The following is a 15,925-nucleotide window of genomic DNA, read 5'->3' as shown; positions in this document are numbered from 1 at the left end:
TGTTATTGGCGTTTGGTCCGCGGAAATGCTGGTATTAAGGCACACCCGCGGCTATTACGGGCTTTATGCATGGGTAGGGAAAGCCATAAAGTCAGATCTGAGTAACCAAGAAGTCGTGGCATTGGTCTCGATTTGCCCATTCTGTTTCTGTTACCTATAGTAATTCCAGTTACTGCAGAGTCAATTCTCGACCACGCCATTCCGAAATGGAAAGAATGGGTGTGGACTCTTGAGTCAGGGACCTCAAACCTAGAATGTATTGGAAAGACAGCACTTGCTTCCACAGCTATCCTGCCTAGACCATATGCGAGTCTGTCCCGCCAAGGGCTGTCATGCTTACAATATCCCGGTTTATCATTTGCTATTCGGTTAGCGAAGCGTAGCGGGTAAACGAGCCCAGCGAGCACAGTGTGAGTCTTGGCCGGACGCTGTGCGCTTTGGTAAGATGTATGTTTCTCTCAATCATAACCAACCGCCTCCTGGACCTGTTATAGCAATGATGTACTCATTTCTTCAATCATATTTCACTCCTGAACCCATCTCACGGCAGATCCCCATACTGAGCTTTCTTGACAATATCTTAATTATCGCTGGTGATAAGACACATAAGTCCGAACTTCTCCTTGGGGAATAGGTTGAAGCACAGCACTAATGACTTTGAATTGCCTTCTACTAGGATAAGTAACCTATATCCTAATACCTCCATCGCCAATAACTGACGGTGCTGTAGTAGTAATATCGTAATATAGTACGTCGTATCCGCCGAGGGATTGACGCTGAACTTGTGGCCGAGGCCAGTGATAGGGCAGTGTGCAATATTGGTCATCGGGTTGGAAACAAACCAAAAGCAAAAGAGGCAGCCAAAATGAAAACCACCAGTTCGAATGATAAGTATTTGATTTATAGTCACGACTATCTAAATATATGATTTAAAACCCGGTTATCGAGAACATATCATAACCGAAAGTGGGTGAGGAACCTTGTTTGGCTCAGATTCATTACACCCGAACTTTGACCCACGGACCATTCTAGTCAAAAGTTTGCCGGTAAGATGATTTATATACAATTAACGAATTAAGCGCTGTTTCTATGGATATAGGTCAAATGCACCTTCAAAGGACCCCTCTGCCACATTATAACGATTTTCTGCTGAATCCAATCTTGTGAATCGTCTGATAGCTCCATGTCAAAGTTGAAGAACAAGAGGGCTAAAATCAGGCGCATTTCGCTATATGCGAGACTGAAAGAGGATTGGTCAGTTTTCCTCTTTTTCTTTTTTTTAGGAAGATAATATACTTACTTGCGACCTAGACAACTTCTGGGGCCAATATGGAACGGTTGGAGGACGTTATGTCGGTCATTCGAGAACCGAGGGTCCCCGAGGAATCGTTCTGGGTGGAAAGTATGTGGATCTGTGAAATACTCCTCACGCCGATATAGAGCCCAATGGTGAATGGAAACGTATGTCTATACAGGAGATATTAGCGACGAACGTAGTTGAAGACCGTGTTGTAAATACTCTTCCTGGAATCCGAGCTCCTAATATCTCCGCTCCGCCTTTCGGAGTTACACGAGGAGGACCAATAGCACCAGGTGGATACATGCGCAATGCCTCCTCGACACAGGCTAGCATATACGGTAATTTAGCAGCTGAGCTGAGGTTGATATCATCTTCGCTGCTGAACGTCGAGCGTACTTCCTCTCTTAGCCTCTGGTAGGCTTCCGGGTTTTTGAGAAGGAGGTAAGTGACACCGGAGAGCAAAGTGGCCGTTGTCTCGGAGCCGGCGACAACCAGGGTTTCCGCATTGGCGGTGAGCTTGTCTATGGTCAAACCCTGAAATAGTTAGTAGTGACACCTAATGATTGAGTGGAGGGTGTACCAGCTCTTCCTTCTTCTTTAAAAGCCCTTCGATCAAGTCAGGCCGCTCCTCTGCAATTGCCATCCGACGAAGCATCTTTTGCCGCGTGAAATCTCTCAGCCTCTCACGCCTGTCACGCATAGACGGGGGTACCAAGGCCAGCAAGACCTCTTTGACTAGGGGAGTGAATGACAGGGCCTGCAGAGCTGTGATAAAGGGGAACGCCCGAAATATACTTTCAATCCACTCATCGTAGTTTGAGCCCTTGAGGCAGCCAAATGATTCACCGAATGACAGGTCGCCGATGATATCAAAGGTTGTATAGTTGTACCAGGCGGAAATGTCAACTGTGTCTTCTCTGCCACCCATTTCGCGCAGCCTCTGTAGTAAAAGATCAACATACCCCCGGATCATTGGCTCCTGATCTCTCATCCCCTTGTCTGAGAAGCTATGAGCCAATTGCCGACGCAAAAGACTGTGTGCTTGGCGACCCTCGTTGAAAATATGTGGTGGGTCATATTCAAGAGGTCGATAGAACCAACTAGCCTTTTCTAGATACAAGCCTCCCTTGCTGTGGCCCATAATGTCCTTCCATGCGTCCGGGTGAGAGAAGGCTAGCTCATCCGGGGCGATACGAACCACATCACCGTAGCGTGTGTGGAAGTCCAGCATATCAAACGGAAGAGTGCCCTTGAATACGCGGATAAAGTACGGGACGCGTGAGGCGGCGTGAGATAGCGGACCAGGATACCTGGCGAGCGGGTGGAAAAATATGTTATAGACAACGCTGCTCGCAAGGCAAAAGGTGGCCTGTTTTGATTAGAGAGAAGCGCGCAAGGTGTACAGGGTAAACATACAGCTGCCGCACATGCCACTGCCCATGATATGGCGTTCTGCGGAATATTGATGCTGTTCAACATCATATGAGAGAAATCCTCCAAACGTGGGAGGATATTAGTGTTAGAAAATATCGAAAATACGTGATTTCGTTCTATCTTCTAATCCTGATCACAATCCGAATGGCTGTAGCAAAGAGGCAAAAGGGTCTGAACATTGCTAACTGGTTGCCTTACGGATGTGAGCAACGCAAATGGAAATCTGGAATGCGAACATTCCTGTCGCTGACATGCAACCTCACGCGCTTGGATTTTCACCCGAACCGTAGATCAATTGATTACAAAAGTACAAAGTTGACATGACATAACTTTAAAGTTTGAAACAGCTAAACGGTATCCCAATTCCGTGGACGAGCACCAATCTTATCCGCATGCAGCAAGAAGGTTGTATTACCGCACAAAATTGTAGAGTCTAGAGATCTAGATACACTGGGCTTTTGGGTGGGAGAGGGTGGGGGGATGAGCTGGCAAGTGTACGACTCCCTGAGACACATCATATCACCCGAAAACAAGATATTCATTGCCGACCTGTAGAATTCCTTCGCTCGAAACACATTGATTCCGAAGGGATTGCTACCCAAAGGTGTACACGTAGCTCTAAATTACCCAATAGACTAATTGCAACATCGCTTAGAGCATTCTCCTGTGTACACGTAGCTCTTCGGTATTGATTTCCGCTCCAAGACGTTCCATCATGTAACATGACAGTAGGTCATGACGATTACGCTTGAAACCTTACAGCTTGTATGTAGTAGATTCAGTTGCCGTTTTCATATATACACTGCAATTCGTATACGTCGGTCCTAAGATGCAACATCCCGTTGAGCTTTCTTTCATTCTATAAGATCGAGCATGCCGCCACGCTCATTCCAAAGACCTCGAACACTCCCATAGGCCTCCTTCTTTCCCCGTCCGAGGTAGAATATACACAACATGAATCACAAGTTCGCGTCATCTAACAAGCACGCCCTCAGGATCAAGAATCACCTAAATGCCCAAGAGGATATCGAGGATGGGAAACCCCCATTCTCGGCCTGCACCACTGATCGCGAGGCATGGCGTCTGGTTGTCGAAAAGGACCTTGGACGTTTGAAGTGGAAATACCTGAACACTCAGAATGAACGAGATTCTAGACCACAGGATTTGGTTTCACGGTTCTTTCTTGGACTTCCTCTGGTTTGTGCATAAACCCATATTCATTCTCTGTCTCTCCTGTTTGTTACTTGTTTGTTAGAACCTCCCAGCCTCGCAGAATGAGTACAATGCTAAGTAACTGCCAGGCAATTCCAGATTCTGAAGCAACAAAGAGCCCATCTCAATCTATCTCCAATGGTCTCCGATTCCATAGCCGTCTCCAGGTCGCTGGACGTGGTTGCTGGGCGGATGACTTGAAATGTATTGTCTTTGTAACTCCGATGCTGATCATGTCTTGGTACATCACTGGTGCTGAGATTGACGAAGCTTATGCCATTGAGTTAGCCAATTATCTTTTCACAATTCAGGACCCAACGGACGGTGGGTTTCCCACGCATATAGGAGGGAAGACCACGCTCATGGGCACCATGTTGATCTATGTTGCTCTGCGCCTAATGGGCATTCCCTCTGATGAGAAGCATCTCATCAAAGCAAGAGCATGCTTCTTGGAAATGGGCGGTGCCGTGTACCTACCCAGCTGGGCGAAGTTCTGGCTCTCTCTTCTTGGCTTGTATGGGTGGGAAGGAACTGACCCCTATCCCGTCGAACTCTGGTATGACTTCGTTCTCCCTCTTTTTCTCCCTGGTTTCTTCCCGAATGACCTACCATCTACTAACGATATCTCTCAAAATACGAAGGCTTCTCCCTGAATGGACACCCATCAGTCCATGGAGATGGTATAACATTGTACGCCAGGTTTATTTACCAATGTGCTACCTCTCCAGTAAAAGGTTCACCATGCCATCAAACCCTCTTCTGGACGAAATCAGAACAGAAATATTCACTGAGCCATATTCGTCTATCAAATTTGCTTCTCTGCAGGGATGCGTCCTCGAGTGTGAGCGTCATCAGCCGCAGAGCCGCGTTCTACGCACAGCTAGCTGGGCGTTGTCCAACGTGTGGAATCCATGGCTGCGCCCGAGAGTTCTGGCTGTAAGTGCTGAGCGAAGAGCTTTGGAAATCATCAAGGCGTCAGATAATACTTTCAACGGTACTGGATTGATCAGTCTAGACTGTTTCTTGAATATGATTGTGTTCTATTGCGAGGAAGGGCCCAACTCTAAGAAGCTGAAACAAAGTCAAGAAAGAACTCTTGAATATCTTTGGTTCAGTCCACAGGGGATGCAAGTCCAGAGCATTCATGGTGCACACACTTGGAATACATCTTTCGCCCTTCAAACCCTCGTAATATCAGGGGTTTCAGACCATCCTGACCTGAGAGGTTGCACGGAAGATGCTTACAAATTCCTGCTCGAGCAACAGTTCCTTGATGACTGGCCTGACTCACCTCCGTGCCATCGCCCTAGTCGCTTAGGTGGATGGCCGTTCACCACGAGATATCATGGATCAACTTGTTCAGACTGTACTGGAGAAGCATTGAAGGCAATTTTGCTCGTTGAAAGTCAAACGAACATCCCTCGCCTTAGCACCGAGAAAAACATCCGGCTGGCAATCGATCATATGCTCATGATCCAAAATGCATCTGGAGGATATAGCTCCTTCGAGCCCATTCGCAGTGGCCCTTTCTTGGAACATCTGAATGGGACCGAGCTTTTTGCCAACGTAATGACGGAATACGATTACACCGAAACCACCTCTTCATGCATCACTGCACTGAGCCTCTTCAGAGAACGTGATAGCAGCTACCGAGCAGAGGAGGTGGTGAACGCCATCGACCGTGGTGTTCGCTTTATCCATCAAAATCAACAGATCGATGGAGGCTGGCTTGCGTCCTGGGGGATTGCTTACACTTACGGTGCCTTTTTTGCCATGGAGGCACTTCACTGTGCCAACGAAACATATGAAAACCATGCTGTTGTCAAACGGGGGTGCGACTTTATCCTTGACAAGCAAAAGGAGGACGGCGGATGGGGGGAAACTATTGAGGTAGGCCATTTAACTATTTATCCAAGTAAATCATGCCAAGCTAAACAATGCACAGTCCATTATGAAGAAGACTTATATCCAGGCAGAATCTTCCCACGTGGTGCAGACGGCTTGGTGTTGTATGGCACTAATCTACGCCGACTATCCCGATCCTGAGCCGATCAGGCGAGGGATTCGGCTTATAATGAGCCGACAAAAGCCAAGTGGTGAATGGGAGCAGGAAGCAGGTGTGGGAGCAGGCATTTTCACCTGGTAAGTCATGGCCCTACTGAAGAATGAGATTGGACCCTCATGATTTCTTTTACAGTCAACTATTCTATTACAACTATATCTACTCTTTTCCTATCAGGGCCATTGCTCTGTATACGCAGAAATATGGTGACGATAAGCTTCTCTGATTCAGACGGTATACGTATGCAGTACTAGGCCTCGCTACAGCTGGAGTAGCTGAACATAACATGTTACTTGAGACTGGCTGTTAGGGATATAATTTATATACAGAGATAATGAGACTATAAGTATAGCTATTAATTATAATATGGAATTGATGACGAAGACCTAACATTAAGTATATGAATAAGTGATCTTATATATTCTATACCATTGTGTCTGTGCTATAAGCTCATCCCATTGTTTATATACCGAGTCGTGTCACTGCTACGATGTATATGACTCTCCGCGTGGCCAAGGTTTTCATATTAGTTAGCTAACGTTATAATTCATTGCTTACATAAATAATCCTAAAATGCTTAGGCCGGAATACGCCTTGCGTCTGTCCAGTGACCCCAGTCCCGTTCTCTCGTCGAACGCTCACATCCACATCATAACCTTTGACCTCGGGCACATACCATGAGGGCCTTCCCAGTGGCTACATTTAAAAATGTCCTAAATACTGCGCCGCCTCCCGGTTTGTTCTTCGGTTGTAGCTTGATAAGACGCTATTTCCATGCTGATCAACACATGATGCATCAAACTCTGTCGAATGTGAAAGGTAAAGCAAATTAATGTGCACTAGCTCAGAGTCCCAGGAAGCTCACAATCTCAGATACAGAAGATGACATTGACGCACTCAGGCGGTTTACGTCAGGTCGATGGCTCTGGCGCGAGCAGGAGCAAGTTGCGTGTCGTTACGTTAAGTTCGAGCTCCAAGAGCTCCTGGGCATCGCTGCTTCTGTTGTTGCAGCACAATCCTGCGCTCGAGTTCTGAAAACTTCTGAGGGCCAGTACAATAAAGTCTTTCTACTGACTATGGATAATGGACACGAAATAGTTGCCAAATTACCCAATCCTAACGCCGGTCGACCTCACTTCACAACGGCAAGTGAGGTTGCAACTATGGACTTTGTGAGATTGTTCCACCAGCTGACCCTTCGTTTCACCTTTCTTATCTCTCACTGACCCCCCGCAGTTACGGAATGGTTTGAACTTGCCTGTTCCGCAGGTCTATGCATGGAGCTCCAGAGCAACTGGTAGCCCCGTTGGCGCTGAGTATATTTTAATGGAGAAACAGCCTGGTGTAATGCTCAGCGATGTTTGGGACTCACTGAAAGGAAAGCAGAGAGCCCAGCTTGTGTTGCAAGTTGTTGACTTTGAAAAGACACTTGCCGCGACAAAGTTCAACGGTTTTGGAAGCTTGTACTACAAGGATGATCTTCATTCGAGCGTTGACACATTATCCTTGTATGTTGACAACAGTGGCAATGAGGTACAGAGCACTAAGTTCGCGATTGGACCGACAAATCATCGTACGTTCTTCGACTTTGGAAGAGGGTCATTGGACATTGATCGTGGGCCGTGTAAGTGTCTTTACAGTTTCCGTGAACATGTTATATCTGCTAATTATATCTGTGCTCAGGGACCTCAGTTGTAGAGTTCGCGAAGGCAGTTGCAAAAAGGGAAATCGCGACTGTAAAGAGCGAACTAAAGTATCCATTGATGCCAGAAGGCCTATTCTACGGACCGCGACAATACCAACCCATCGCCGCAAAAAAACTTTCAACACTTCATAATTACCTCAAGGTAGCCCCTTACACCCTTCCGGAGAATTCTGCTACCCACGCATCTGTTCTCTGGCACGGGGATTTGAACTTGCAAAATATATTCGTCGATCCTAAGGAGCCAACTCGGATTCTGGGGATCATTGACTGGCAATCTGTAAGCCTTTTTCCTCTCTTCACCCAGGCCACCCGTCCAGCGTTCTTGGAATACAACGGTCCTCTTCCCGAAACATTAGGCAAGGTCCGTCTACCCGAGAATTTTGAGTCCTTGAACCCAGTGGAACAGCAGAAAGCAAAAGTACTGCACCAAGCACAGACACTACATAATCTCTACCTCGCGCGGTCACGACAAATCAACCCCGTTGTCTTCGAAGCTATTCAGGGCCAAAAGACACTTCGGCATCAAGTCAGTGTTATCCCGGGGTTGACGATAATGGATTATGAGCCATGCCTCAACAGTCTTCTCAGAGACATACAAAAGGAGTGGCCGAGTATTGTCGGGCAAGACTCGGATGGAGCTTCATCAATACCTTGCCCGTTGCAGTTCTCAGCAGATGAAGTTGAGGAGCAGGAGCGAGATGTGGAACTGTGGGCTCAAGGCGTGAGGCTCATGGAGGAGTTTACCAGCGACACGGGGTGCTTTAAGCATTGGGATGGGAGGGTGAATGAACAGGATTATGAGCTGTCGAGGAAACAGCTAGATGAGGGAGTGGAGAGGTTTCTGCAGCGTGAGGCAAGAAATGAAGAGGAGTGGAAGGAGTGGCTTGAAGTATTACCATTTGTCGATTAATTATTTATATCTGCTGTGAATTGATTTGCAAGTGATGCCTGAGTCGGAGTTAGGCCTAGGCTAATTCCTGCATTCTATCTATAAGTGCCACTCTAATCAATTTATCCATATCTTATAAGCGTCTGATATATATTCCTCGTCTCTAGATGAAGATTGGACTATAAGACGGCTATTATATCCTCGGTCAGATAATCTTTCAATTTATACCTCTTAGCCGCCTGCAAGTGAACAGATCAATGTATGATATGATACACGGTCCTTAGCTTTGTTCAGCCAATCTCCATTCCACCATCGGGTCCACCTCTACAACAGAATGGCCATAACTGGGAAAAGACCGGCCTTTTACGTGACAATACATCAAAGAGGGAGCTCTTGGGATGGTTGTTCCAACCCCAAGTCGGAGTCACCTAATCCCAACATTCGAAGAAAACGAAGATTCAGTGGGATACTGCTGGTTACTTTACAATACTACAACTCCCAGATATCCCAATTCAGTATGTCAGAGTGTGTTCAGCGGCAGATTTATCTTTTGGGGTGCTATCTCATGAGCAAAGTCAGTGGAAATCACCGGGGACGACATTGATTGATTGCTTTCCATTGAATGGGCGATAAGTGCCCTATCGTTGGCCTGCCAGAAGCTCGTCGTAGTATCTGCCTTGGTTTATAGGTTTGTATGTTGCTCATGGTGATAATCCTTCTGATTTACCGCTCTCTCTACTGGTTGTTGAATATACCTGAATATTGGTATACTTAATGAATGTTGTCGCCATTGGGGTATTATCTCACGCATGACAGGGATCAGAAGTCGTCATTTCCTCCATTATAGACAACATGTATAATTGCCGATGCAGATTCCTTAATGGTGGGGCGAAAAAATGCCATCTTCGCGGGGTCGGATTGCGTGATAGATCGCATACATCGTAGTGAACAATTGTCACCTACACGCTAACTTTCGTTTGCACCTGCACTGGAGTTTCGATCGAACTCTCCCCGTCGGTTTGGGCGTTTTGCTCTTTTCTGCAATGTTCGTTAGCAAAGTTACTCAATTCGGAAACTGGAGTGAGAAACGTGCCTTTCCCGTTTGAGAAAGTACTGGATCAAATGCGCCGTCGCAATCAGACAGATCGCACTCGCCAATGTAAATGAATATCCCTTGGTAAAGCGTGGTCCTTCGACTGTCTTAAAAACCAACAACGGCGTCCACACTGTCGTCGACTGCGCAATCGTGTTGGTGATAACCAGCGCCAACGACCGTTCCACTGGTGATGCCCGCAACTCACTGTTGATCCAACCGTATAGCACACTCGACATCGCCACGGCCGCATAGGTCGTTTGAAAGGCAAACCATTTAGCAGACTCAGGAACGTTCCAAACTACTAAAATGACCAAACCGATGATGTTCCAGAGATGCGAGACAGTGATGGCCCAGGCTGGTCCCAGCACGAGATCTGACGCGAAACAGATGAACAACGTGTAGAACATACCGAGAGCGGGTGAAATAGCAGACAGCTCATTCAGCCGCGCTGTTGAGAACCTATTCAGACTTTTCAGCCAGAGCAAGTATCCACCTGCAGTGGTATTCAAAGAGCCATTCCAGAAGAAGATGTCCAACAGAAGCATCGCCCAGAACTTCCAATTGCGAGCAATGTTAATCACAGCCCGCCATTGGAATCCAGGATTGAAGCCATGGCCGGCTCTGGCAAGTCGCGACTTTGCGAGATCAACGTCTTTGCGCCGCAGTACCATGCGATTGGGCTTGTCGGGGGTGCCGGGCAGGATGAAGAAACCTAGAATTCCGATTGGGATGGTGATGATAGCGCAAACAATGTACATCCATCGCCAACCGGCGAGACCATGCACGCCATCAAGTCGGGCTGATGCGCCGGATTGGATCAGACTGGCTGTGAGAGTTCCCAGTGTGAGGCCGACATAGAAACAGCCACCCCGACGGGCGATTTCATCCCCACGATACCAGGCACCTGTACATGTCAGTTGAAATGCTAACTTTGCTCAATGGAAAGGCCTACCGAATATGTAGTGCATTCCGGGAAAGAAGGCGGCCTGGTAGTCAGCATTGGTTTACAACAAATAGAGGACGACATACTTCAAACCATCCGACAAGAAATCGATAAGCTGCTAGCTCGCCGAAGGAACTTGCTCGGAATTGCAATAATGTGAAGACACCCCACGCGATATCCAAGATCGGAATCAACCAGGAAATGGGCAGTTTAGTAAATAGGTAGACAAAAGGTATCTGCCCCACGACGGCCCCAACAGTGTACATGGTTTGCAGCTGAACCAAATCATTGCCCTGCAGGTTGAGGTCCTCTTTAACTCCAGAGACGTAGGCATTATCTAAAACCATTAATCTACGAGTGACACAGTCAGGAGAACGAAAAACCCACTGATGTTAGCCTGGTCGATATATTTCACCCAGTAAGCTAGGAAGGCATAAGGGACGATGAGGAGGTCAAGTTTCACGATCAGTCGTCGTTCCTCAGGTGTGTCCTCGTCAGCGAACCACCGAATACGGTACCATGGACGGGATGAAGAGCCCATTGTGTCGATGGCTCGAGAGGCAGGTGATTGCATCGCAGAAGATTATATACATTCATACAGAAGATGTCAGTTACGGCTCATTACGTGACCGCCGATCAGAGTCGCGTCATCCGGCCACTTGCAGAATCGAGATATCTCTACGATTCAGACGAAACATGGTAGGTGCGGTAGTCTAATGCAGGCCAAGAATCATGCCAGGAGGTGGCTATAAGACGTGCTCAGCCTCCGCATGTTAACCCGGCATTTGCATAGTGAGCTAGCAACGACCATTGAATCGTTTCATAGCTGCTTCTGATAAGGTTTCTATAATAAATATTGTGCCGAGTATACTTCTGAACTACGGATTAGTTTGGTCAAATATCAACAAATACTTTACATCCAACATGGTTCACTGCTAACCTACAATCAAGGCATCTCTAGTGTAGTGTTTAATATTCTCATTGCATATCTGCGCTACATGAGGTAAGAACTCGAGATCTACCTGGCTGATTGTCTCACAACATAAATAAAGCGACAGTGCGGGTTCGAAATTATCAAGATCATGGTAAGCTTATTCAGATTTGGTTTTTGAACTTGGCTACTCAACGGAAAATTATATGTTAGCAGTGTGAGTTCAGGTAAGCTAACTAGATATATATTGTTCAGGCAAGATATCATTCCAACTCTCAAGTTAGGATGCTCTACATTTATGGAATCGCGATAACATCACAGTGAACCTTTTATACTCTATAGTGAATTGTCAAGCTATTTTCTAGCCTTGCTAACTCCTGTCATTGTACAGGAGGATAGTGTGCCTCGTATTTGAGGGTATATGTCTGCCTGAGGTAGCAGGGTAGTGAAGGGCAAGTGCGGGGCATGTGCTCACCTTGGTCAGGTGACATGGTTATACAGACAACTTGTCTTTCAGACTGTCAGTCAAACGCAAAACCACAGTTCAGGGGCCTCAATACCGAGGATAAGCTCCTCTCCTAGCTGGTGGAATACCGTTAGCCTCTCTTGGTCTGTTCCTCTCTAGATATGAACATCACTCGGAGTCATGGCAGTCTCCATCGATGAGAAGCAAACAGTGCACTACCCACGCCATTCGGATTATGCTATTTCAGTTTTCAATATTCTGAAACGATGGTTCCCGTCCGACCTTGTCCTGTAAATGTTAGAGTACGCCGAATATTGGCTGCTACCCCAGATCTCTAGGGCGGACGAAATGCAGTATGCGGAGAGTGACTGCCACGGGCAACCACCATATTTGACATCTGCGCCGTTTCAAGGCGAGCTGTACCCCGTGAAAAAGATTGGAGTCACAATCTGGAGCCATGACCAGGGGTGGATTAGTTATCCTCAGGAACATAGCTCCTTTAACAACTCTTGGACATGGTTTGATCTTAAGATCACTAGACCGGCGGGAAGAGATGACATCTCCAAGGATGCGAACTTGCGGCTGGAGACCAATGTGCACGCAAGCGAGGACACCATGTGCCATGAGATTATATACCGCAGTGATCAGGACCTGCGGTTGGTTCAAAATCTTGAACCTGGGGATAGGATCTCTATCATTCCTCGGGCGTTGTTTCCTGGCTGGACGAACTTTGTGGAAAACGCTTGCATTGATATTTATACTACGCCTGTTTTGATATAGGTCTTCCACGGTAGTATCCCATGTTGATCAAGAATTGAGGGGCTGCATGTAGAAATACGATAAGATTGCTCCTGATATTTCGGAGCGCCGACCGGAAACTTTAGTGTTACGCTTGACATAGTAAATGAAGAGGTTCCTTTAGTTTGCATTTATTTGCTTTATTCAAGTAGTTTAGAGTATGCAGAGTTGGTTTGTTCTGGTAACGTATACAACTCGGGAATAGTGTTCATTACCTATAACCAAAATAAATGGCTTGTAGTATTCTAATAGTTATACACATTAGTCTTTAATCAGCAGCCTTCTGCGCCTTTATCTGCTTGTTCCACATAGAGGTATACTTCCCATTCTTTGCCAACAGTTCCTGATGCGTCCCACTCTCCACAATCTGCCCCTCATTCAAGACCAAGATATTATCAGCAGTGGCAATCGTACTCAGTCGATGTGCGATGATCAACATCGTCCGTCCACGCGACAACGCAGCCAATGCCTCCTGGATATGTTCCTCTGTTTCGGAATCCAGTGCGGCAGTAGCCTCGTCAAGCATGATGATCCGAGGATTCTTTAATATAGTCTGCGCAATTGCGATGCGCTGTTTCTCGCCCCCGCTTAGGCGTAAACCCCTGTCGCCTACTTTGGTCTCGTAGCCCTCGGGAAAGGCGAGGATTTTATCATGGATACAGGCTGCCTTGCAGGCGTTGTAGACATCTTCGTCCGTGGCCGCTTGGTTGGCGTATTTGAGGTTGTACATAAGTGTTTCGTTGAAGAGAACGGTATCTTGGGGGACAATGCCGATATGCTTTCTCAGTGAGGCGATAGTGATATCTTGAACATCGTGGCCGTCGACGAGGATACGCCCGCCGGCATTGTAGAAGCGGAAGAGTAGACGGAAGATGGTAGATTTACCACCACCTGATTCACCGACTAAGGCTGTTGTTGTTGCGGGCTTGCAGTGGAATGACAGGTTCTGGAGGGCTGGTTTGGAGTTGTATGAGAATGAGACGTCCTGGAAGGTGATGCTGCCGTTGCAATTCTCCAACGGGACCGCAAATGGCTCGTCCTGCACGGAGGGCTGTTGCCGGAATAATTCTAGGAGACGTTCTGCATTGATCATGGCGGACTGGATGTATCGGAAAAATGTACCGAAGAAGGTGAGAGGGGTTTGCAGCTGCGCCATGTAGGTGAGGAGAGTAACGAACTGGCCGACGGGACGCTGGCCGGTGGAGACTTGATATGCGGCGATGAAACAAGTGATAAGCAGACCTAGTATGAAGACGGTGTTTTGCGAGATGTTCATGAGGTTCTGGGCGTAGAGGGAATGCCATTCGGCGCTTTGAAAGTTAGATACGGTGTTTCTGTATCGGTCGAATTCGTAGTCTTCTGCGTTGAAGTACTTGACCGTTTCGTAGGACATGAGCGAGTCGTTTCTGTATGGGGGTTAATTCTATACTGAAGAGATAAGGAAGGGAGGATATACTTCACAGCATCTTCCTGTCTGGAGGCATTCACCATCTGCCGCCGCATTTCGGCTCGCCATTGAGCAATACGGACAGTCACGTAGACATAGCAGAATGTCACGATGGCCACGACGAGTGCATAATATGCATCGAATGCGATAAGGAAATATCCCACCGCAATGGCCATATCGAATATCATCGGCAAAACTTGGAATGTCACCTGTTCTAGGAATGTATTGATCGAATTGCCCTTCGTCAAAGCAGATAATACCTCGCCCATCTTCTTATTCATATGAAAGTCCAATCCCAGACTGTGGACGTGTTCAAAAGCAGCGGTGGACAATTCCATGTAGGAGTATTGGCTCACGGATATCCACAGATTGGATCGAATCGAGTCCAGGATTCCGGTACTTCCTTGTAGCCAGCGATAGAAGATATACACAGCAATCTGAATCCATGGGATCTGGATCTCGCCTTTGTCCCAGGAGAGCGTATTGGTGACGACTCCCACCTGGTATGGGACGAGGACATTGACGACACGCTGTACGATAAGTAACACAAAGCAGATGACAACCACTACCTGCAAGCGACGAGATTTGGCTGGCCACAGATACGGAAAGAAGAGTGAATAACTGCTAACGTACTCCCACCAGCTTGTCTCTGGTGTGGTAGTCGGCCGAATCCAGGGTTCTGGTGCCGAGTCATCTTCCTCACTCAGTAATCCAGCCACTTCACTTGCACTTCCGAACTCAACGGTTTCATGGGGGTTGGGCTTGTGGATAAACTTGATCATATATAGACCAACCATCAGAGAGAAAAAGAGGAGACGGATAGCCGCGGAGACTATCTCCATCGTCTCCCATTTGGTCATTCCCTCCCGTCGAGGTCCTCCACCGTACGGGTTTCCAATCACCGGCTCATGATGCACGGTTGTATATACAGACAGGGTCCCCGCCAGAATCACCAACTCGAACGGAAGCGCTGTGATCCATGGTATAAAATGCGCAATGGTCGGCGCAGGGGAGGCCTCGAGGAGTGCCACCAAGATAACCGCATGGGAGAAAAACGATCCCACGACGTAGATCTACCTACTCCTCAGCTGGTATTCTGCGAATGAGGAAAAATCAACATACCACAACCGCCTGTCCACACCACCACTTCTCTGATTTGGCCACCAACACATGCATTATATGAATCACCCCGTCGGCAACATACGTTAACAGGACCCCAACTGCCAACCAGGCAAAAGCAAGCTTCATCCGCCGAGATACATTCCGTTGCGCGTTTCGGAGATTGTTCATCGTACTTCGTAATCGCTTCGGCAGCGGTTTCCCACCAGGTCCCAGTGGCGTGGTGCCATTTTTCGTGGTGGACCTAGCAATGAGTATTGAATGCGCGATGAATGCAACGAAGAAAGCGACCAAAATGACGATGGGATAGCTTATGCGGAGGACGGCTAGCTGCCGTGAGTTTGGAAGGATGTCCATATTCAGGACCGCCCTATCATCCGCAGGATTGTCGACTGGGTTGAAATGTCGACGAATACATAGGATAAGTAAGGAATGAAGTTGTCGTTTACTATTTAATTAATATTATCTCTGGTGCAGATCTACTCCGTACTAGTCCTAGTAAAGCGGGTCCATCCACCAACAT

At 47.3% G+C, this 15,925-nt stretch overlaps 6 protein-coding genes across 6 annotated transcripts; 3 read left to right on the top strand and 3 right to left on the bottom strand.

The window, feature by feature from the left end:
- Nucleotides 1-1,074: 1,074 nt before the first annotated feature.
- F9C07_10168 (putative cytochrome P450 monooxygenase) lies at nucleotides 1,075-2,782 on the bottom strand (the record flags this gene model as incomplete). The annotated part of the gene is made up of 5 exons (XM_041292500.2): nucleotides 1,075-1,240; nucleotides 1,301-1,467; nucleotides 1,520-1,834; nucleotides 1,881-2,669; nucleotides 2,717-2,782. The coding sequence occupies 5 exons, from the start codon at nucleotides 2,780-2,782 to the stop codon at nucleotides 1,075-1,077; spliced, it is 1,503 nt and encodes a 500-aa protein (XP_041146965.2).
- Nucleotides 2,783-3,496: 714 nt separating this feature from the next.
- On the top strand, nucleotides 3,497-6,456 carry F9C07_2284168 (putative lanosterol synthase). The gene is made up of 5 exons (XM_041292507.2): nucleotides 3,497-3,931; nucleotides 4,036-4,502; nucleotides 4,588-5,836; nucleotides 5,892-6,088; nucleotides 6,144-6,456. The coding sequence occupies exons 1-5, from the start codon at nucleotides 3,689-3,691 to the stop codon at nucleotides 6,232-6,234; spliced, it is 2,247 nt and encodes a 748-aa protein (XP_041146964.1). The 5' UTR covers nucleotides 3,497-3,688; the 3' UTR covers nucleotides 6,235-6,456.
- Nucleotides 6,457-6,603: 147 nt separating this feature from the next.
- Nucleotides 6,604-8,721, top strand: F9C07_2284167 (putative mitochondrial protein Fmp29). Its single transcript, XM_041292506.2, has 4 exons — nucleotides 6,604-6,827; nucleotides 6,882-7,180; nucleotides 7,245-7,632; nucleotides 7,692-8,721. Exons 1-4 carry the CDS (start codon nucleotides 6,686-6,688, stop codon nucleotides 8,621-8,623), a joined length of 1,761 nt encoding a protein of 586 aa, XP_041146963.2. The 5' UTR covers nucleotides 6,604-6,685; the 3' UTR covers nucleotides 8,624-8,721.
- Nucleotides 8,722-9,661: 940 nt separating this feature from the next.
- F9C07_10171 (putative MFS transporter Seo1) lies at nucleotides 9,662-11,215 on the bottom strand (the record flags this gene model as incomplete). Its single annotated transcript, XM_071507360.1, has 4 exons — nucleotides 9,662-10,602; nucleotides 10,651-10,684; nucleotides 10,710-10,978; nucleotides 11,029-11,215. 4 exons carry the CDS (start codon nucleotides 11,213-11,215, stop codon nucleotides 9,662-9,664), a joined length of 1,431 nt encoding a protein of 476 aa, XP_071366754.1.
- Nucleotides 11,216-12,085: 870 nt separating this feature from the next.
- F9C07_1603364 (uncharacterized protein) lies at nucleotides 12,086-12,961 on the top strand. Its single transcript, XM_041286169.2, has one exon. It carries the CDS (start codon nucleotides 12,333-12,335, stop codon nucleotides 12,816-12,818), a length of 486 nt encoding a protein of 161 aa, XP_041146961.1. The 5' UTR covers nucleotides 12,086-12,332; the 3' UTR covers nucleotides 12,819-12,961.
- F9C07_1603363 (uncharacterized protein) lies at nucleotides 12,962-15,910 on the bottom strand. Its single transcript, XM_041292484.2, has 3 exons — nucleotides 15,406-15,910; nucleotides 14,293-15,356; nucleotides 12,962-14,242 (listed from the first exon to the last, which is right to left on the bottom strand). Exons 1-3 carry the CDS (start codon nucleotides 15,757-15,759, stop codon nucleotides 13,105-13,107), a joined length of 2,556 nt encoding a protein of 851 aa, XP_041146960.1. The 5' UTR covers nucleotides 15,760-15,910; the 3' UTR covers nucleotides 12,962-13,104.
- Between the last annotated feature and the right edge of the window lie 15 nt (nucleotides 15,911-15,925).

This window comes from Aspergillus flavus, chromosome 4 (genome assembly GCF_009017415.1).
Source record: "Aspergillus flavus chromosome 4, complete sequence".
In the NCBI taxonomy this organism is placed as follows: domain Eukaryota; kingdom Fungi; phylum Ascomycota; class Eurotiomycetes; order Eurotiales; family Aspergillaceae; genus Aspergillus; species Aspergillus flavus.
Note: the sequence above shows the minus strand (reverse complement) of the source record. Positions and strands in the feature narration are given on the sequence as shown.